We start from the raw sequence: 22,374 nt of genomic DNA, 5'->3' as shown, positions 1-22,374 counted from the left end.
TGGATTCTTGCTATGTCTGCCTCTTAATGGCATTTGTGGAACATTCTTTGTTTTGCTTCTAAATAAAAATTGCTATCTGCTGTGATGGCATAAAAGGCATACTCACAAAATAGCACCTCTCAAACAGTTGTTTTAAAAAGGTTGCTAACTTATTTGGTTATTTGATTTATTTTGTACATCGAATAATAGTGTTGCTACTGTTCACTTGGCAATGAAATACAGGCATATTCAGGATTAATAAATACACTTTGGCGTACAGACATCCTATACTTCCCAGATCCATGCAACATAACAACATGCTGCTTCATTCTCATCCATTAACACACAATTTTCCATTATTTATGCATTGATATATGTCTAATGCCAGAACTACAAAAATGTATGGAAAGTCATTAAAGCCAAATGAAAATATCTTCATTAAAAATTAAACTAGAGGTGATAGATATATTGATTACTAAACAAAAACGTTAGTGCCTCTTGGCTGTATAAAATTTAACCTTTACCTAACTTTTTACAAACTAATCCTACCTTGGTGCTTTATCACACATCCCTTTCCTGTCTTGCTTTGAGCAGCAATCAGTACTTGTGCAATTTTCTATTCTCATGAATGTTTGCACGAAAGAAGTTCTCTACAGATTCCAGTGCACCCCAATGGCCAAAAATATATTATTTCATTTTTTATTCAGAGGCCAGTAAAGCAATAGGCCTAAAAGGAGCTCAGCACTGATGGATTATGGGAATACGGTTGCAGGAGGATTGCCACCTAAACATGTTTAAGGACATGGGCAATTTAGTATACCAGCACCAGTAGCTGAAGGGGAGAGAGAGGACATGACTTTGATCAGGAAACACTCCATTGAAATAATGGAGTGATGTGAAATGACCTTGAAATAGTCCATATCATGCATCTTTTGAGGGAATGAAAATCTATTCTCAATTGTGCAGTGCTCCAAAAAAATACTGCTTTCAAATTCAGTTTCCAGGCACATTGTTATTACTCTCCCTATTTAATGTTTTGCATGAAATTTGGCCTCTTAACTTTTATCTACCTCTCAAAATGCATTAAGTCACATGTTTACTGTATGTTTAGCATGATATTTGGCCTCTGATAACCTCTCAAAATACATTAAGTAATATGTTTGCAGTATAAAGCATCTTCTGTCCATTGTCCACCTTACATACGTGCCATGTAATCTCTTGAATTATTTCTAACAGTTTGGCTGTTACCCCAAGTATCCTTCCTTTGCCTCTTTTGCTTGCAGATAGTTATCAGTTTCACTGTTTGTCTCCTACTCTCACCCGTGGTTCCTCAGACCCTATATTCTGAGAATCTTTCCTTCTTTCCTCCTCCCATCCTTGGGATTACAGAATTTGTTAATGAACACAATAATGGTTTGAAGTGAGCCAAGTATTTTTTTAAATTTCTACTATCAAATGTCTCTGATATGACTAACTTAGAAATAATTGCTGATGTGTTAATACAGTTAGCACTTTCCAAGTGACCCTTACACTTGTTAGTGTAAAAATAAAAACCTTAAACCTTCTGCTAAAGCACATCAGACATTTCAAAGCAAATTAGTAGCAATAATTTCAGATACAGCACCATTCAAAGGGAATAATTCATGCATATATTTCGAAGTGCTGTAACCCCTCTCCAGCCTCATATCACTTTTTACCAATATAATTGAATTTCTGTCCAACAATTGGTTAGGAAGTGTCACGAGTGCCCTAAACCACAATCCCAGTGAGAAGTAATACTAATACTCTGATTCATAAATTTGCCATTGTGGCAAGGAAGCCACATCTTGCAGGATAAAATAAATTTAAATAATTTAATTCTGTAACACAGTTTATAAACATAAAGCCCTGTACCATCACCAATTTAATCGTAAAGATAGAAAGAGACTGTTGCTCATTAGGAACAAGTCACTGAAACATAGGTCAGACAGTTCAAGCTTTATGAAGTGTTCCTTATGCTTTACCATGCAGAGTTCTTCACAACAAAAAAAAATTGCCTTTCAATTACTGCAGGGTTAAAAACTTGTCAAAATATACGACTTCCTTGCTCTATGGAAATCAGTTTGCCTATCATAGTAATGAAACTTAATTATCCTAGGGGTGTTACATTTCTGGAATACTCATGAATTTCTGCTTGAGATCTGTCACTGACAATGGAGGTAACAGATACATTTGCAGAAACAAATCTGAACAGATGTACAGAAATAAAGATAGATTGGAAATATTATTGGATGAAGACTTGTGTCTGTTAATTTTACAGTGGCATTAGTGAGATGGTGAGAGTAAGTCTTTTTAAGGGAAGGTGTCATTCACAAGACTTTCCATAAATTCAAGGAGTATTTATTGCCAATGGACAAATTACATATTGATGCATTAAGCAGCCATTGATTATTATCATAAAAAGTAATTTTCCATCTTTTGGTTTTAAGACATTGTGGCCATGAAGCTTTGTGGCTGGTCATGAAATGTCATTGGCGAGCAGGGTCAAGGATAATCTCAAGGCATTTTATACTTATATTAAGAAAAAGAGGATAACTAAGGAGAGGGTAGGCCCACTCAAGGATCAAGGAGGAGATTTGTGCTTGGAGTCAGTGTGAATGGTTTAGGTACTAAATGAGTACTTTGCATTGGTATTTACCGAGGAAAAGAAATTGGAGGATGGTGAAAACAGAGTGGGGCATGCTAATGTACTGGGACATTTTGAGATTAAGGAGAAGGTAGTGCTGGGTCTTCTGAAAATCAGTGAGCCTCTCATCAGTGGTAGGGAAGCTAATGGAGAGGATGCTGAAGGATAGGATTTATGCACATTTGGAAAAGCATGGCCTGCTTAGGGACAGTCAGCATGGCTTTGTGGGGGACAGGTCATGTCTTACAAATTTGATTAAGTTTTTTTTGAGGAGGTGACAAAGGTGCTTGGTAAGGGTAAGTGTTATCTACATGGACTTTAGTAAGGCACTGGACAAGGTCCCTCGTGATAGGTTAATTCAGAAGATAAAGATGCATGGGATCCAGGGTAAATTGCAAGTTTGCATTCGGAACTGGCTTGCCCATAGAAGACAGACAGTAGGGGTGGAAGGCTGTTATTCTGGCTGGAGGTCTGTGACCAGTGGCGTTCTGCAAAGGTCATTGCTGAGACCTGTTGTTCATAACATACATCAAAGATTTGGATGAAAATGTAGATGGGTGGATTAACAAGTTTGTGAATGACACCAAGATTGGTGGAGTTGTGGACAGTGTAAAGGACTATCAAAGAATACAGCAGGATATAGATCAGTTACAGATATGGGCAGAGAAGTGGCAGATGGAGGTTAATCTGGGCAAGTTTGAGGTGTTGCGCTTTGGGAGGTCAAATAAAAGGAGAAAATATACATTTAATGGTAGGCCCATTAATAACATTGAGGTACAGAGGAATCTTGGGGTCCAGGTCCATAGTTCACTGAAACTGGCTACACAACTGGATAAGGTACTAAAGAAGGCAAGTAGATTGCTTGCCTTCATTGGTGGGGTGTTGAGTATAAGAGTAAGGAAGTCATGCTGCAGCTGTATAAAACTTCAGTCAGACCACACTTGGAGTACCGTGTGCAGTTCTGGTCGCCCATTTATAGGAAGGATGTGGAGACTGTGGAAAAGGTGCAGAAGAGGTTTACCAGGATGCTGCCTGGATTAGAGGGTATGAGCTATAAGGACAGGTTGAACAAACTTGGGATGTTCTCCTCAGAGCGTTGGAGGCTAAGGGCAAACCTGATAGAGGTTTTTAAAATTAAGAGAGGCATAGATAGGGTAGACAACCAGAATTTGTTCCCCAGGGTAGAAATATCAAACACCAGAGGACATGATTTTAAGACTGGGAGGGGGGGGGGGGGGTTTAAAGGTGACGTGAGGGGTAAGATATTTCACACAGAGTGGTAGGTGCCTGGAATGGGTTGTCAAGGGTAGTAGTGGAATCCGGCAGATTGGTGGAGTTTAAGAGGCTTTTAGATAGACACATGAACATGAAAGGAATGGAGGGATATGGATGATAAACTGGAGGAGGACATTTAGTATAAATCGGCATCAAGATCGACACAACATTGTGGGCCAAATGGCCTATCCAGTGCTGTACTGTTCCGTCTTCTATGTAAAAATGTACTAAATGAATAAGGGTCATTGGGCTTCTTTTTATGAAAGAAGCACATTAAAAATAAGATTTTTGTTTTTCAAATCCCTTCATGATCTCATCTCTCCCTCTTTCTGCAATCTACGCTAGCCCAATTGCCCTCTTAGTTATCTGTTCTCCTCCACTCCTGGTTTCTTGAACAATCCTGATTTTTGTCACTTCACCTCGGTCACCACGCCTTCAAACACAAAAACCTTCCGAGTCTGTCATGTTGAAAAAAGTGAATGTTAGCCCACACAGTTTTAACAATGTTAAGATACGTACAGATACACTCCATGCCTTCACGAGCATGCCACTCCATGCATTTATCGCAGGTCCAGCCCCTCATTCCTGGTCTGCAATTACACTGACCAGTGACTGTGTCACATGGTACAGGTAACGAACCAATAGGATCACACTCACATTGAACACAACCTCTTCCTTCAATTCTTGGATTACCATAGTAACCAGGTGCACACCTAAAAATGGCAAAAACAGTTTTAGTCAAGACATTGCCAAGCATAAACTGTAAGTTCAGATATTCTTACTGGGACCTTTTAGGGTTGGATCTAGGATTAGATATACATCGTACCTAATCAAGAGATGCCTTACATTTTTTATTTATTTGTTCACAGGATATGAACGTTGGTGGAAATGCTGACATTTATTGTCTATCCTGAATTGCCTTTGAACTGTGTTAAGAATCAACCCTATGGGTGAGAATGGGATCAGGACAGAGTGGGAAAGATCAGCAGATTTCCTTCCCTAAAGGATATTAGTGAACTAGATGGTTTTTTAACCTGGTGGTTTCATTGCTGCTGTCACTGGGACCAGCTTTTTCTTTTCCAGATATACTTAGCTATGTAATTTTAAATTCCCCAGTTGCCATGGGTGAGATTTAAACTCATTTCCCTGGATCAATGGTCCAGGCATGACCCAGACTCCTGACCTGGGATCAGAGGCATTACTCATTGCACCATTTACTGTGCCGAAATGAGTCTGCAGGCCCACATATCTTGTTATTACATCAATGGACCTGCTCACCCTGCCTAACAAGATAAAGAAAATGTTTAGTGTTTCTACATTTCCATTTGGCCAGATTCCCAAAAACAAGTCTCTCTCTGTGATTAAATATTTTCAGAAAACTAGTCTTAGATTCTTTATCCCTGGGGTTCTAGAAACATTAGAATGAAGCTCTGTACAATATGTTTTGCATCCAGCATTGCCAGGTGCAACTAACTGATAAAATGGTGGCACACGGGGGTGGGGGGGGGGGGGGTTGAATTTGTTAACAACCAAAAATAGGAGCAGGTATCACATTGTTTGATTAGGCTGCTCACCTTGACCTGGTGCATTTAGTCCACCAATTTTGGGCTGCTTGATAGTTATTACAATCTCAGTATCAAGGGACTAACTATGCTCTTGCTTGTCCTAACACACAGCAGGATACTCAATCTTGAAACTGTATGTGGAGAGGAGGAGATACATCCTGTATGGCAACAAGGCCAGGAGTCTGTACACTCAAAAGGCTGGTTACAGCAGTGGAACTAACCAGTCCACACTTAAGTGGAGAAGGTGTTAGCTGAAGCCAGTCTTCCTACATCAGCTATCTGCAGCCACAAGCTCAGTGTTGTATAGAAACATTAAGAATGGTAAAAGCACAAGCTTCACAAGGAAAATCATGTACCAGCAGAAACTCCAGCTATTTGTTGTAACAAAGAATATTCTGTGAGTACAGAAAAAGGAAAAGGGAAGTAAATGTTGGACCTTTAGATGCTGAAAGGAGGAAGTTAATAATTGGGAATAATGAAATAACAGAGACGTTAAGAAAAATGTTGCGTCTGCCTTCACTGTGGAGGAAGCAAAAACATAGTAAAAAGAATACTAGATGGAGTAAAGACTGACAAGTCTACTGAGTATGACCTGAGGAAGTGGATGCAGAATGGTGGATGAAGTAGTTGCAATCTTCCATAGTTCCCTGTGGTCTGGGAAGATTCCAGGGCATTGGAAAAGTAACACCAATCTTCAAGAATGGAGATACAATGAACACAGGGTCCACAGGAAAGTTAGCATCACATCTGTCCTTGAGAAAATGATGTGATCCTTATTAAAGCATGGTAATAGGGCACTTAGAAAATCATATTATTAGGCAGAATGAACAAATTTATGATAGCAAGATAGTGTGCAACAAATTTAGCAGAGTTCCTTGAGAATGTAATTGCAAGGGTTATACAGTGGAGAATCAATAGATGTAACATATTTGAATTTTGAAAAAGAGCTACAAAGCACCCTCTTGGGCGAGAATGGGGTTCAGGGTATTAAGGATAATGTGTTATCATGGTTAGAGAATTGGTCAACTGACAGAACACAAATTAAGGTAAAGTGGATTATTTCCAGGTTGGCAAAGGGATCAGGGTTGAGACTTAAGCATTTTATTGGTTATTAATGATTCAGACAAAAGACCAGATGTGTTGAAGTTTGCTGATGATAAGTAGCGGTGAAAAGCTCAGAGAGTCTACTGAGAGAAATAAACAGATTATGTGGATTGGCAAACTATGAAAGGAGTATGATGTAGGGAAGAGGTTATCCATTTCAGCAGGAAGAGTAGGAATATAAATAATGAGACAATAAGATGCTGGTGTATAGAGATTTTTTTTGGGGGGGGGGGTGGAATCTGGGGGGAATGTGATCCACCTTCTGGATTCTTCTGGTGAGTGCTGGTGAAATCTAGTGAGTAACAAATGGTGAATGTGTCCACAGTGCTTTTGGAAGAGAATTCTCGAACTTAAACCATGTGACAATGAAGGTGATACATTTCCAAACTGGAACAGTGTGCAACTTGGATGGCAACCTGAGGTGGTGCTCATTTTCCCATGCACCTTTTGTTCTTGTCCTTCTTGGTGTTAGGCATTACAAGTAGGGAAATGTTGTGGGACAGGCCAAGGTGGGTAACTGCATTGGACTTTGTAGATGCTACACAATGCACTTCTGTGCACTACAGTGGAGAGAATAAAGGTTGAAGGTGATGAATGGGGCCCCAGTCAATCAATCCACTTTGTCCTGGACGGCATTGAGCTTCTTAAATGTTGTTGGTTCTGCACTCGTCCAGGAAATCATGGTATATTCCATTCATCTCCTAACTTGTGCCTTGTGGTGCCGGAAAGTGAGACAGGATACCCAGACTCTGGTCTGCTTTTATAATCACCTAATTTATGTCCAGCTATATTTCTGGTCAATGACGACTGTCAGGATGTTGATGGTGGGGAACTCAACAACGTTATAGCTTGGTTAAACTCTCTATTGTTTGAAATGGTTATCGTCTGGTACTTTCGTGATGCTTATGTTATTGTCGGGGCATGTATTATAATTTAAAAATATATTTAATTGTTGATAAAGCATGTACAACACCATGGAATTATTTATTGTGCTATTAACTATATTGTTTTAATAATTAATAAATTTATTCTTAGATGATTAATGTGCATGGAGATAATCAAAATAATATTTTACCTGTCACAGTACTGCCCCTCATATCCTTCTTGACATGCATCACATCGATAAGCATTATACCCTTCCATAATACAGGTTGGACTAAAACTAGAAATAATAAAATACAGATGGTTCATTATAAGTAAGTAGATTAAAAAAGATATTATGCACTCATTTTCTGAGATGTCAATAATGGAAAATAATTGTGTGATTACACACATTACAAAATACTAATATTTTTCTTTGGCTGGGTTCAGCTGTGAGGTTATTCATTCGTGGTGCAGGATCAATCTTCCTTTTATGACAGCACAAATTATCAACAGGGGTCCTGAAAACAAGTGAAGGTTTCATTGGACAGGTCCTGTGCTAGAGTGGCATTCTGGCCACAGTTATCAAAACAGCAGTGGAATTAATAAATTCTTGATCTTTAATGAAACAGTGTGGTGAATTTTAACAGTCAATCACATATAGGTTGGATGTCAGGATAGTTGCTAAGATTTCAGAAATTTCAAACCAATCCCAATCTTCCTGATCTAAACAGTGCAAACAAGCTCCCAGGAGCTGGGTAAGAAATTTAAATATTTCACTAAGGCTGGCAACCTTTGATTTAACCTGCTCTGCAGGGATGTGGTAGCAAAATTAGATTTATGGTCTGCAGCAAGTACAAGCCCAACACTAAAGTGCAGAATACTCAGCACCTGATCTACTCTTATAACAGAAACATTGCTGAATTCAGTTTCACTTTCCTGCAGGAAGTCAATTATTATTTCATAAATCTCATGAATATTCATCAAATGGCTCAGTTGATTAAGCCAGTGATTAATGAAACCATTATGGATGAGTACGTACTAGATTCTGTCTATACTGTTCACTATTGTAAGGCATGACAAGTGGACTTATTGCCCAAGGTTATGTGTAAACAGTGCATTAGTCATTGATTACTCGGAGATTTGCTCTTGCAGTTGGAAAAGTGAACTTAGATGAAGGCTGAATCAAATTCAGCTGTGGTGTTCCTTGTGGTTGAATGGCCTGCAGGCACTCATTGTGGATTTGGATGAGGTACTGGAGAGTGACCATCACTCATACAACACATAACCGAAGAGGTACAGAAGAATAGGTGGGGGAAAAAAAACTTGATGGACCCAATAAAATGAGATGTCTTGATGAAGAAAATTTGTTCTGAAGTGACACCTGTTTTGGATTTGATAATAATTTGGGTCAATTTGATTCCTATTTTTTATTTTCATAATGCTACAGTTTTTATTATTATTAGAACTATTTTCACGAAATTTCTGAAAGTTTTCTCCAATTGAAGACAAATAGAAGCACCATCCCAATATCCCACCCTCCTCAACCAATACCCATGCTCCATAGATACAAAGTACATGCCTAACAGTTCAGCTGTTGGGTGTTCTGCTGATCTCCAGCTAATCTGCTGATCATGATAAGTGCAAAACTCAGTCCATCGTGTTCAATTGTTACTATTAGCATTTGAAAAATTGCAATGCTGGAAACTTACTTGTTACTGGAAATTTGAAGAGGACAAGCACAAGGGCGGCAGTCATTTGGAGATCCTCTTACAATCCCATAGTATCCAGGAGCGCACACTTCACAGTGCTCACCAGCTGTGTTGTCACGGCAATTCTGAGGGGAAAAAAATCCTCTTTAGTGAAGATTTACTACTTCACCACAAACTCCATCTTTATAAATCTCATCAATTCACTCCAGGAACTGTTGGCTTCTCCCTTTCAAGCAACAAAGCAATACTTGGCGAAAAAGTATCTTCCCAAAACTATGACTAGATCCAAGTAATTCACAGGAAAATGGGATGAAGCCATTTCAGAAAGTTCCTTTTGAGAGGTACTATGAGGCAGTACTGCACAAAGCAACCAAAACCTCTATTCTCATTAGCTCAGAATGCTATATTTTGCCTGTCCATAATCATGTTATGCTCCCAGTAACTTATTGCTTTGTAAAGATTGACTGGCAAAAGCCAAGTACTCAAAATCTGCTTGAAAATTACATAGAGAGAAAAATTTTGAAAAATTACTATTTTGAAGTCAAAGTGTCTTTTATTTGAGCACTGCTGTACGAACTACAGAGCTTTAAGAAGTCATCTACTTGGTGAAAGGTAGTAATTCTACCACAAAAAATGTTTTTAATATTAATGTTCTTGGTTGGAAAAAATGCCTGCAATGTAATTTCTCTGTTGGCACCATACCAGTAACATCTTCCCACAGGAAGATGATTCACAATGCCCCAGCTCCTGGTGGAGCATGTATTGTTAGTAACCAAGGCTCTGTCTTTGATGCAAATGTTGTTGACTCCATCCAACAGGACACTATCTGCTGCAATTCTGGCACTATTCCAACCCATTAATAATTCTAAAGGCCAACTAACAGCTGAACAACAAGGGCTCTGGAGCAGACTAAATCCCCGCTGAAACACAATGGTGAAACACTTCTCCCACACATCCAGGAAGAGGAGAGTACAGGAAGTCCCCGGATTACGAACGAGTTCCGTTTTTGAGTCTGTTCGTAAGTCGAATTTGTATGCAAGTCAGGGTGTTCCGTTCATGGTTCGGAATCTGAGAATAGAAGAGTATGAAGTTCTGGTCACTGATTGGAAACAAGGAACAGTGGAGTGAGATGTTGCAGGAATGGGAGGGAATCTGGAAACAGTAGGCGGGGATGTTACAACCATGGGAAAGGATGTCTTCGATTGGTCCGGCACGGTAGCGTAGCGATTAGCACGACGCTATTACAGTGCCAGCGATCGGGGTTCGGTTCCCATTGCTGTCTGGAAGGAGTTTGTACATTCTCCCGTGTCTGCGTGGGTTTCCTCTGGGTGCTCCAGTTTCCTCCCACATTGCAAAGACGTACGGATAGGTTAATTTGGGTTTAAAATGGGTGGCGCGGACTCGTTGGGCCGTAAGGGCCTGTTACCACGCTGTAAATAAAATTTTTTTAAAAATTATTTTTTCGAATAATCCTCGGATATCATTACATTATCAGGTCTATTCTTTAGTGCGGACTATTAAGCCCGTCTACTATCTGATCCTCGCCCTTGTTGCTATTCCAGGTAAATGTCTGTCCAAATACACGACCTACAGACAGGTGAGATGTAGTGGTTTCAGGCTCCGGTAAAGATTTGAGAATAGTAGACAATCCCTTACGTTTTCTAGTTGATAACGCTGAAAGTCCACACTAAGTGTACTTCGGTTGAGGGAGGTGTAATGTGTTGACCTGGTCCGTGCACGGTGATAATCGTCCTCAATGGCGTTCATCGACCTGTGACTTCTCCGTTTCTTGTTTCATTTATATTGCTGACAGGTCCACAGCGACTTACATCAATTCGGTAAACCATTGATAACTGCATTACAGTGCCTGTCAGTGACATCCTACTCACTGCGGCCGCGTGTCTGTTGATTTGTACGCAGGCTTTACGGAGGTCGGTTCGTAAGTACAGGCGTTCGTAACCCGGGGACTTTTTGTATACCAGAGATTCTCAAGGAAGCCCATAATTGTGACAAGAAAGGAGACTTGTCTGGTTGCAGTAATTAGAGAGGTCTCCCTGCTGCCTGCCACAATAAAAGTCATCACAGGGATCCTCATCCGCTCCCTGCTTGTGGCCAAAGAGTTCCTCCCAGAGATGCAATGCTGATTCTATCTGTCAAAGGTACAATAAACCTGATCTGCGCTGTGCAATAATGCCAGGAAAAATATGGATAGCAGCACCAACCTCTGTGCACGGACTTTTTTGACCTCACAAAAACCTTCAACTCCATCAGTTGAGAGAGATTATGGAGAATCATCAAACTCAGCTGTTGTTAGACCTACTGTACCTCTGCTACATGATAACATGCAAGCCTAACCAATGGGTTCACCACAGATCCTGTACAGACTGGGGTCAAGCAAAGCTGTATCATCACACCGACCCTCTTCTCAATCGTCCTCAGTACAATATTGCACCTCAAGTACAATGAGCCTTGACTGGAGTGAAGATGACCTGCAGGATAGAAAGTGTTCAACCTCCACGTCAAAAACAAGATCACCCAACCTCAGTCATGGAGATATGATGCACAGAAAATGCTTGCAGGTGTGCACTTTTGCAACCCCAACTCCAGGGCATCATCGACTTCTTCACTGAACTGTTCAACAGAATGGGCCTTACACTAAATAATTTAAAGACAAAGGACTTCTACCAATGTGTTCTTGCCATAATGCATCACCCCCAACAATCAAGATCCATGACTGGACCCTAGAAAATGAGGATCACTTTCCACATCTCAGAAGCCACCTCTCGGCAAAGATCGACAAATCCATCACAGCCTTCACTGCACCTGCCCAACTTTTGGTCATTTCAAGAAAAGCATGTTTGAAGACCGAGACCTTAAAACTGGCACCAGGCTCATGGTCAATCAACTAGCAGTGGTTCCTGCCCTCCTGTTTGCACTGGAGATATGGACAAACTATAGTAGATGCCTCAAAGCACTGTTAAGGTACCACCAACACCATCTCTGTAAACTCCCCAATCCATTGACAGGATATGTGTATGTGTATCAGTGTTAATGTCCTGTCCCAGGCCAACAATCCAGGGCTAAGCCCTTGATAACCCTCAACCAGTTCCAGTCACATGCCTGATACCAAATTTCCGAAACAAGCATTCCATTCTGAGTTCTAACATAACAAGAGTTTTCCAGAACAGAGAAAACACTTCAAGGATTTTCTCAGAGTCCTTGATAAAATGTAACACTCTCACTGATTTGTGGGAATCCCTGGCCCACGGACGCTCAGAATGGACAAGGAACATCCAGGGAGGCATTGAACAATTCGAGTCTCTTCAAAAAGAAGTGCACAACATCCCAAACAACCCACCCATCCACTGTATCAATTACCAACTGCCCCACGCTTGGCAGCGTTTCATTTCAACTTGAGCTCAGATTTTGAAGATGAGAAAAAGCACAGAATCTGTAGTTGGATCTCAAATAATGTGGTTATCACAACACAACGGCGAATATATAGGATAAAGAGCTACTTTCACAGGAAATAAAACAACTTTTAAGATGCTAACTTTTTCTGGTTAAAATGAAAGATCTTTAACTTGAAATAATAACTTTGTTTCTCTTTGCACAAATGCTGTCTAAGCTGGTGTTTCTAACATGCTTTGCTTTCATTTCAGATTTCCAACATCAAAAAAGTGTTTTGCTTTTATGTGCAACTAACCTCTCAACAGAAATTAACTTCCTTAGCTTTGACGATAATAACAATGAGGGTGTTCATTACCTGGCATATGGAAGTTTTCTGGTCACAGATGTCACTGTGGCTATTGCACTGACATCGTACACAGCTCCCCAGCACAGGTCTTGGATCTCTGATTGCTGATCTCAATGGTAATCTGTAATAACCTGGAATGCAATCCTGAGACGAAAAGAAAAGTAACACGTTCATCATTTTCATCATTTAGTTTTTACACTTGTTGCAATGTCTTTGACAAATGTTGTGCCTACAATGGTAAAAGACTTCAGTGCCGATGGCTAAGAACAACCAAGTAATACATTTTTCTAATTTGGCCTAATCTCTGTCCACTGCAATCATTTTGTCCCAGGCCCTCACATAGGACTAGATATTCCTCCAATCTCTCAGCTAAAATTGGTTGTAACAATGGTAGAAAATGATTACAGAAAGGTTGTTATATAAATAAGGACTCACTGCATTGGGGATAATGTAACAGCATGGATAGAGGCTTGGCTAAAGGACAAAGTAGAAAGCAGGTGTAAATAGATGTATGTCAAATTAGCACACTTTACCAGAAGGATGCCATAAGACTCAGACCTGGGCTTTCAGCCACTTCTGACATACATTACTGGTTTCAATGATAAAGATTGTGTAACATATCCAATTCTGCTTATGATACAAAGTGCAACAAGAAACTGAACTGCAAGGATGAAGTAAAGTGTATATCACATCATTATCAGTTCTATGTTATTAGTATTTATTCTGTCTTGGTTAACAAAATGTGTTTTTATTTTTTGCTTCACTTTTATTTCATTAGACCCCCAGATCTATTGACATTACCTGGCATGAGAGGCCAGAATAACCTTCAGGACAAAAGCATTGTTCGATCTGTTGGGCACCTTCCGTCATGAAGTAGCTGTCACTGGCTTCAGCTACTTCCATGGAGATCTCAGAGATTCTAGATAGACAATGAAAAATAATGAGATTTGGTAAATTTCTTCAAACATTTGTGCCTGTAATTTGAAATTTCCTCTATTGTGTTTTTAAAGTCATGAAGCCATGCATCTTTATGCCAAATTGCATATTTATGGTAAATATACGAGCTGCTGGAGCCAGAGATGTGGCTCATCATCCTGCATGACATCTGCCAAGCTGAACATTAGTAGCAATGTTTCACAAACAACTTTGTCTTGTACTTCATACTCATTTGACACTTGTTCCTGAAATTCAAAGCCACTTTTTTTTGTTAATGGAATACAATTACACATTAATAATTCCATAAATTCTTTCTCCACAGATAGGTGTCATTGTCAATTTGTAAGACTTGATATAATGATCTCTTAAAACAGTAGGATTTTCTTAATGGGTAAACATTTCTGACAAATGAGATGATCTTTTAATCTGATAGAACTCACAAAAGAAAACTTTGCAATATATGGACAATTACTTAGACCCTGAACAGATGAACATTTCAAATAATTGAAACAAAACATTTTTTGATAAATGCATCACATAAAGGAATCTAATCAAGTGAAACATGCTGTTACAGCATTGATATTGTCAGCATGTCACAGTGAAACTTCAGATAGCAAGACCTTTGTTCTATGTTAAAAATCCTATTTTAAAATAAATTTTGATCTAAACTTTAACATTCTCTCTTAATAAAAGCAAATTCTTTTTTCCTGATCTGCAAATGAATCTGCAAAAATTCATTCAGCTGTTGGTAAACATCTAAACATTGAACAGAACAGCTTTGTATTCATTCTTGGGAGATTATTGAACTCAGGAGTACTTGCCCTCAAAATTTAACTGTAGCAGGGCAAAACTTTTCATTCTGCGATTTTATTTTCAAAATTCTTACTCTATTTTCCTATGAATGCCCATATTTATACCTGGTTTGTCTCATAAAGGTCCCATAAGATGCCTTGATGAGGATAGAATCAATGTCAAATAGCACATCCATGAAGTCTTTGCGAGACACAGGTCTGCCATCTGGTGAATGGGCATATTTCCATTCATGCTAAAAAAAATGACTTGAATTTAGTTAACATTCATGTTAAAGATTACATACAACAAACTATTTTATTCACACCAAAAATAATTATATTTTGAAACATTATCATTTTAATGCACAATTCTAAAAATTCTTATTAACATGTGTATAATGATAAATTAAGTCATTCTGCCCTTATGGTTTATGAGCCTGAAAAAAAGAATGTATCAGAGATAAAGGTACAACAATGTAGCTCTGAGCATGGCTCCCATCAGGAAAGTAGCATCAGTAAAAAATAACCCTGTAATGATGTTATTAAATCATATTATTACACAGGTGTGAAGGGTAATTTCACAGCCAGTGAAATGATCCGCCATAGAAAAATTAAAAATGATACATTAAAAATGAGCTGTGGTAAATTCACGCTCTGAGTCAATGTGAATTTCTAGTTTGACAAAAGTTGGCAAGGTCTTTGATTCCAGTACAGCATTGATGGAATGCTACATTGTCAGATATAAATTCTTTCATGTGAAGATTAACATTAATATTAAAAAATTAAAATTGTAAGATTCCATTCACGGAACACATCATCTTTCACAAGCATTCAGTCAGAAAGGTCAGAGGTTCAAAAATGACTTTTAATAGCCAGAAAACTAGAAACGCAGGAATTGGACACATTGTTTGTATCCCAGAACGCCGATCTGCATTCATGTTATGAAGAGAAAAAATAAAATCTTACAATAAAGGACCTTTAAACAAGAGTTCATTCTGGTGGTTCAAGTGCGTGCATTAATGAGCTCAAACCACATTTGAAGAAAACAAACTTCTTCCAGTATTTTGATCAAAATCAAATCCTGAGCTAAAAAGCAAATTAACTGGTCTTTGATTTCATAACTGCTGCATTGTTGGTGCCTTGTCTGCAGTGTTTTCTAGATAACAGCTATTATTGCACCCAAAAATGTGTTTTGAGATAATTCAATGCAATCAAGTACTGTAAAAAGGTATCAGTACTTGTATCAAAGAATTGTTCAGCATTGAACCAGCTGGAACTCCCATTGGCTCTGCAAGCTGTAAGTTTTTTGGGTATCCTTAGATGTTAGGCATAAATGAATGGAAGGATAGTTTTGAACTGTCTGAAGTAGATTTTCAGCTCCACTAGCAAGGAACAGATCACCCCTGCAGATATTGGAATCTGATTAGGTGTGTCAGTGGACAGGTCACTACTCCACCAGATTACCACCCAGTCAAACAGAGATAAAAATCTATTCACCACATCTGTTAAGATCAGGGTGATTTGGGATCACAATCAGATGGTCTGAGCTACTAAAAAATATTGTTCCTGTGCAATACATTGTTAAATGCATAATTCATGGTATCTTACTACCACTGTTGCTCTCTTATGTAATTATACATCTTGACTCTACATTACATATATTATTATTGCAATAATAGTGGATGCTTCGTTATGTCTAATGCTGGTAACTTAGTACAAGGGTGGGCTGTGTGCCTGACATGATAAAATATAGGATAGCTGGTCTGGATGAGGTCAGATTAATTGTTTGGATAAAGGTGAAGTTTCCACTTATGAGAATAGCAGGACTGTCATGATGAAAGAGATAAGTTGTATGTTGACTAGGGTAATTATTGGCTGGCATGGATGAGGCACTGAGATCAACAGCCAGCGATAGATACTTATATTAACTTCTAGTTCTGGCACTTATAAGGCTAACAAAAACATGCAGAGATAATTATCAAGCATCATTCATTCTTTGTTTGTACTCAGTCAGGAGTACAATATTCCAGAACATTTCAATGAATTTACCAGCATAAATACAGACAAATTTTACCAATCATTTTGGTGGCACAGCTCCTAGCAAAATTACGTTGTTTGACAATTCTGCATACCACTCAACAACACAGCACATTTAATTCCTCAATTCATTTAGCACAAATAATTGTCAAGGCTTCCATACTATGAATCATCAGAAATACACAGTCAATTTTCTATCATGACTCGATGGTGGGAAGCAGAGAATGATGGTCGAAGGTTGTTTCTTACACTGAAGGCCTTTAACTAGTGGTGTGCCACAGGATTCAGTGCTGGGACCTTTGTTGTTCATTATTTATATAAACGATTTCAATGCGAACGTACAAGGCATGGTTAGTAAGTTGGTGGATGATACTAAAATAGGCGGTGTCACAGACAATGAAGAAGGTTATCAAAAATCACAGGGGGATCTCGATCAGCTAGGTAAGTAGATCGAGAGTTGGCAAATGGCTTTCAATTCAGTTAAGTGTGAAATGTTGCATTTTGGGAAGTCAAACCAGGGTACGACTTTTACAGTGAATGATTGGACCCTTGGGAAGTGTTGTGGGACAAAGGAGCACAAGTACATTAGTTTACTGAAATCAGTGTCACAGGTAGACAGAGTAACGAAGAAGGCATTTAGCATGCTGGCCTTCATTAGTCGGGCCACTGAGTACAGGGAGCTGGGACGTTATGTTTCGGTTGTACAAGATGTTTTAGAAAATTACTCCTTCAGAAACAATCCAGCAGCTTTGAATCAGGTTTCTGTTTGGAAATTGATAAGGTTGAAGAGACACAATCATTCTTAAAGCACAAAACAGCAATATGGACATGATTTCTTTTCTCAGAAGTTGTAAAAATAATATGTATTAATGTTTTCTATTTGCAAATTTTGAGATTAAAACCATACCTCAGTGAGCTCCACCTCATGTCTGGTCAGTTGACCAATCTGAGGTGCAGACAAATGCCGCACAATAATCATCTCTCTTGTAGGACCACCTCTAAGAATAATTTGTGGTTCGTAGCTAGATTGACCCACTTCTTCTCTAGCTTCAAAGTAAATGGCATACCTCAGCCTGCCGCCATAAGCAGAGAGCTAGGAAATAAAACATAATGACTAGTAAATTGAAAACATTGTGTTGAACCATTATATCTGACTACTGTTACAACTTGCCAAGAACATAAATGTTGTATGCAAATATTCATTAAATATTTTTCCATACTAACAGCATTGATTGGTCTGATTTAGATCCCTAAACCACCTTGGGCCAGAAAGTAAGACTCGTATTTAGAGGGGCCAGTAGTTTGGGATGGATTATTCTAGAATTCCACCTGCAGAGTCCCTGAGCTCTGGAGGAAAGAGTATTTTCCATCTGACTGCTTATGTCAAGGGGAATAATTGGGGAAGTTCCTAGGTTGCTAGGAATTCTCCCTATTGCATCCCTAGTAGCTCTCAGTTGCACCAAATGAGCCATGTCAAAGACTTAATAAACCACTTGAATTTTTACTTGATATATATAATCAATCATGGGATAAACAATCACAGTGTTTTCCAAGAACAATGGCTTTGCTAAGAGCTGAAAAACAATTCTTCAACCCACTCTGGCCTACCAAAGGGATTAAGGCTCTTACATGACCGAGACCCATGCAGCAGCATGTTTATAACCCAACCCAGAGAGTCAGAGTTGGTTTCCCATTGATTTGAAATTTTGGATTACGGTAGATGGGAAGGCTACACTCATCCATTTGTCTTGTTTAAGTACCTGGGAATTTCCAGTTCAGTGGATTTTTGAAGACAAGGTATTTGGTTTATATAGCCTGTATGATCCATCTAAATTCTTTCAACTGCTTTAAATCCAAGACCATTGGAAATTAATTCCCTCATTCTCTCACAGCTTTAAGCATATTATGACCACACCAAGGTAGCCTGCCAAGTGACAGTACTTTATAATCATGGGAAGGTACACATAAGTTTGAGACAGCCACTTTTATGATGTTATAATGTCTACACTGAGATCTCTATGACTCAAGCAGCAAGGAAAAAAATGAAAAATCAGCTGTAATGAAATGGATCTCACTTCCTCCATGGAATAAATAAAACAGGAAGACAAATAATTTTAAGATTATTTTTATGAAAAATAAATTAATGTCAGTGAACTGTGTTGATTGGGAACAGATTCAAAAATAGAGAAGATAAGAGATCAGTAATTTCATAAAAATGGCTAAGCTGGTGCAAAATGTTGCAGTACCTTTCAAAACTACTGTATGCACTTTTACAGCAGTAAATCCTGCCCTCTTGTACGTTTCACAGACATAGACTACCTAAAGCAATCCTTTCAAAGCACTGCAGAAGGACTACCAATGCTGCATCCAGAAAACCTCCAAATTCTCTGGCAGGATATGCAGACTAACTTCCCTAGCCACCCCAACCACTGAAGCTATGATTACACTCAGATGGATGGGCTACATCATTTACATGCCTGATGGGCACTCTGCTTAGAGTTCCATCACAGCAAGAGAAGTCAAGAGGAGACAATTTAAGAATGTTTTCAAAGTCTCCATGACAAAATGTAACATCCCCACCAACTTAGAGAAATCTATGGCCAACGTTAACTCAAAATGAGAGCAAAGGAGGATTATAGGAGGATTATTTGGGATAGCACAAGAATCTTGTATCTATGTGTCGGGATTAGACAGAATCATAGTAAATGGCAAAAGGAATGCGCCACTTCTCAAACTATTCACCTCTATGACCTATCAAGCACCTACTGCCCTATCTGTGGCACAATCAGCAGGTTTCATCAGTCTCCACAGATAAGAACCAACATTGGGTCTGGAGTCACATGTTGTCCAGACTTGGAAAGGATACCAGATTTCCTTCCCTGAAGAACATGTGAACCAGAGAGAATTTTCAACATTATTATGGTTGCATAATCAGCATTGTTGAGACCAATTTTCTTTACATATTCCAGATTTATTTATTTACTTGAATTGATATTTTTTAACCGCCTTGGTGAGATTTGAACTCTTGAGATCAGTTGTTCAGACCCTTGGCAGCTAATCAACTAAGTTAATCACTATGCTTCCACACTTGAAAAATGCACAGGAAAGATGTGCCTGTAACATTAGGCCTGGATGTAGCCTGGAATGCACATTGAATGGGTAGCGGCTGAGGCAACCATCAAATGCCTCTGAGCTTGACAGCGTTAAGTCTTTCTGATATGAAGTGCCAACCCCTCCAGCAGAGAACACAAAATTGGAAAGTAGCCACAGCCAACTGGCAGGCTGGATCAAGGAACTAATCCTTGGCATTTGATGCAAACTGGAGCACACGTTGTCTAATATGTCCAAAACGGTGTCAAATATGAACTGCATGACAATACTGCTGTGTGCCCAGGGTCTTTTGAGTATATGTTGTTACGTGCACAAAAGTGCATGATCCAAAGCATAATTGTATGTTATAAGTTTCAACTGCATTTCCACAATTTAATCCTGTGACATATGAAAATATGTGCTATTCAACTATTTCTCTAATCCTCAATCCTTTGTTAAGAAGGGAAGAATTCTGAGAATTTCTCTGTTTTGATAATGAAGGCTTCAGATTTTTACATACTGTATTTACTCAATGCCAACGCAGAGTTCAAAAGCACTGCTCATAATGGCCTGAGGAGGAGCTCTGGAGCAACTTGAAGAATTCAGTAATTCACAGAAATTCTGTATTAGATTAGAATGTTTGTCATTTTTTTTGTATCATTCCCAAATATGCCTGGGAAACTATTGAATAATTTTAAATTTATAGTAAGTCATGGCAAAGAAAAATGACAACAATCAGTCTAATATATCTGGCGAACAAAAGTCACATTGCTCACATTTCATTAACTGCAATTTACAAAATGCCAGTTACAATGGTTAATCATTGTTTCTTTCTGATTAAAACACAAAACAATTGCTACTCAACAGTATTCCACTCTGGAAGAAATTGCAATAAAACTTTGTACCCAATGAGGGCACCACAGTGCAAGCGTTTGAAAATGCTGCCTTTGAACTGTGATGATATTGGGCAATTGCTTTGTTAGAAAATGTAAACACTGCACTGAACTTGCACAGCTTGATAGCAGACATTTACTACTACCAGAAGTGCATCCTCTTGGCACATTAGTACCACCATATAATACATCATGAACAACACATGCCTCCATCAATTCAACTTCACTTCTTCAGTTGGTGAGCTAGTCAATGGTTTTCATCAGCCAGTTTGGTAATGAATCAAAATTATCTGTTTAATATCAAGCTGAGGAAATTACCTTTTCTCCTTCAAACTGCTCTGGAAGTTTCCAATAAAAAGGTTCATAGAGAAGATGTCTGATCACTGCAGCAACATTAGCTACTATCTCCGGATGCTGATGAAAGACACCATCTGTTGTTTGTCGGTCATTGAATTTATTTACTATTTCCAGGACAGTCTGGTCAGGTTTAAGAATCAGCTGCAAGTAAAAACAAGCCATTTGTAAGATGTGGCATAAGTATAAAATTCCAGCGCAATGCTTATTTTGAATTCAGATATTCATGGTAAGAATTTGTAAAGATTAGTAAGCCAACTACTGCTAACATTAATCACCCTGAATCATTGACGTGGCACTGTTGTATTCAAATAAAACAAGCTTACACTGAGAACAAAGATCATGCCAAAGCTTTTTTTTTGTTATTAAGGGAAAGCTGAATGATAGCTTCATAGCACTTCAACCCACAAAATATTGTCTTAAGGAGACATACAAAAAGAATAATATGTTGACTTGTAGCCACAGTTCCAGCCAATCCATCCCAAGCTCAACTGCACCAGGAGTAGATGGCGAAGAAATTCAAACTATTTTCCACATAACAGAGAAATTGGAAGAACGTCTTTGTTATCTACCCCTTGTGCCTCACTTCTGACTAATTATTGCACTTGGACGAAAATGGTACATGCAGTGGGGAAATGTCACTTTTAAATAAGAAAATAGCCCTCTGTTCAAAATTTTGTACAATAGGGATAAACAATAATGAGCATTGTACTTTAATTCATAAAACACAATGATAACATTGAAGTTAAGTCCCAACTTGATTCAGTTACAAACTTACAGGATGTTATCCACAGATATATATTAACATTCAAGGAAAACAAATTTATCTGCCTGCATCTTTCCATTCAAATTAAGTAATGCAAATTCAAGTTTCAATTGTTCAAGTTATAATTATGATAGCAAACTTACAAATTACTCTGGGATCCTTTTGCCTGCTGATAGATTATTACAGATATTATTACAAGCAGCAAGATGTAGTGGCGAGCCACAGTTATGGTAAACAACTACAGTGGTCCTTACAGAGATGCAATTATAATCTGCAAATATTGCATCAATTGTAAAAATAATCAGCACTTCACTTACTCTCCTGCGTATCAGTCCTTTTGCCTCAGTACATTGTGAAGTCACACCCGAGCAGTAACAACTACTGCATCCATAAGGATTGCTTGAATGGAGTGCAAAGGAACCAGTCTTGCACCTGTCACAACTAATCCCTTCCACGTTCATCTGCACAAGACAATTAGTTGCTTTAACATTCAAAATAATTTGTGAAAGGTCTTTATTTTTTCGAAAATACAATTGAGTGCTTCGATTTTTTAGCAAATCAGCTGGAATTGACAGAGATTAGTGCAAGT

The 22,374-nt window shown here is 38.6% G+C and overlaps 1 protein-coding gene across 1 annotated transcript in view; it reads right to left on the bottom strand.

Moving 5' to 3' along the window:
* Positions 1–22,374, bottom strand: part of lama2 (laminin, alpha 2) — a 287,962-nt gene that overhangs the window by 65,090 nt on the left and 200,498 nt on the right. Inside the window, exons 24-32 of the mRNA XM_052024602.1 lie at positions 22,103–22,246; positions 20,984–21,163; positions 17,590–17,775; positions 14,772–14,899; positions 13,720–13,837; positions 12,928–13,062; positions 9,162–9,286; positions 7,664–7,750; positions 4,439–4,632 (exon numbers count right to left, since the gene is read on the bottom strand). Coding sequence (XP_051880562.1) covers positions 4,439–4,632; positions 7,664–7,750; positions 9,162–9,286; positions 12,928–13,062; positions 13,720–13,837; positions 14,772–14,899; positions 17,590–17,775; positions 20,984–21,163; positions 22,103–22,246 — 1,297 coding nt within the window. The remainder of the gene's footprint in view (positions 1–4,438; positions 4,633–7,663; positions 7,751–9,161; positions 9,287–12,927; positions 13,063–13,719; positions 13,838–14,771; positions 14,900–17,589; positions 17,776–20,983; positions 21,164–22,102; positions 22,247–22,374) is intronic.

Source organism: Pristis pectinata, chromosome 10 (genome assembly GCF_009764475.1).
Source record: "Pristis pectinata isolate sPriPec2 chromosome 10, sPriPec2.1.pri, whole genome shotgun sequence".
Classification (NCBI taxonomy): Eukaryota; Metazoa; Chordata; class Chondrichthyes; order Rhinopristiformes; family Pristidae; genus Pristis; species Pristis pectinata.
The sequence above is the reverse complement of the archived record's forward strand: the minus strand, read 5'-3'. Positions and strand labels throughout refer to the sequence as shown.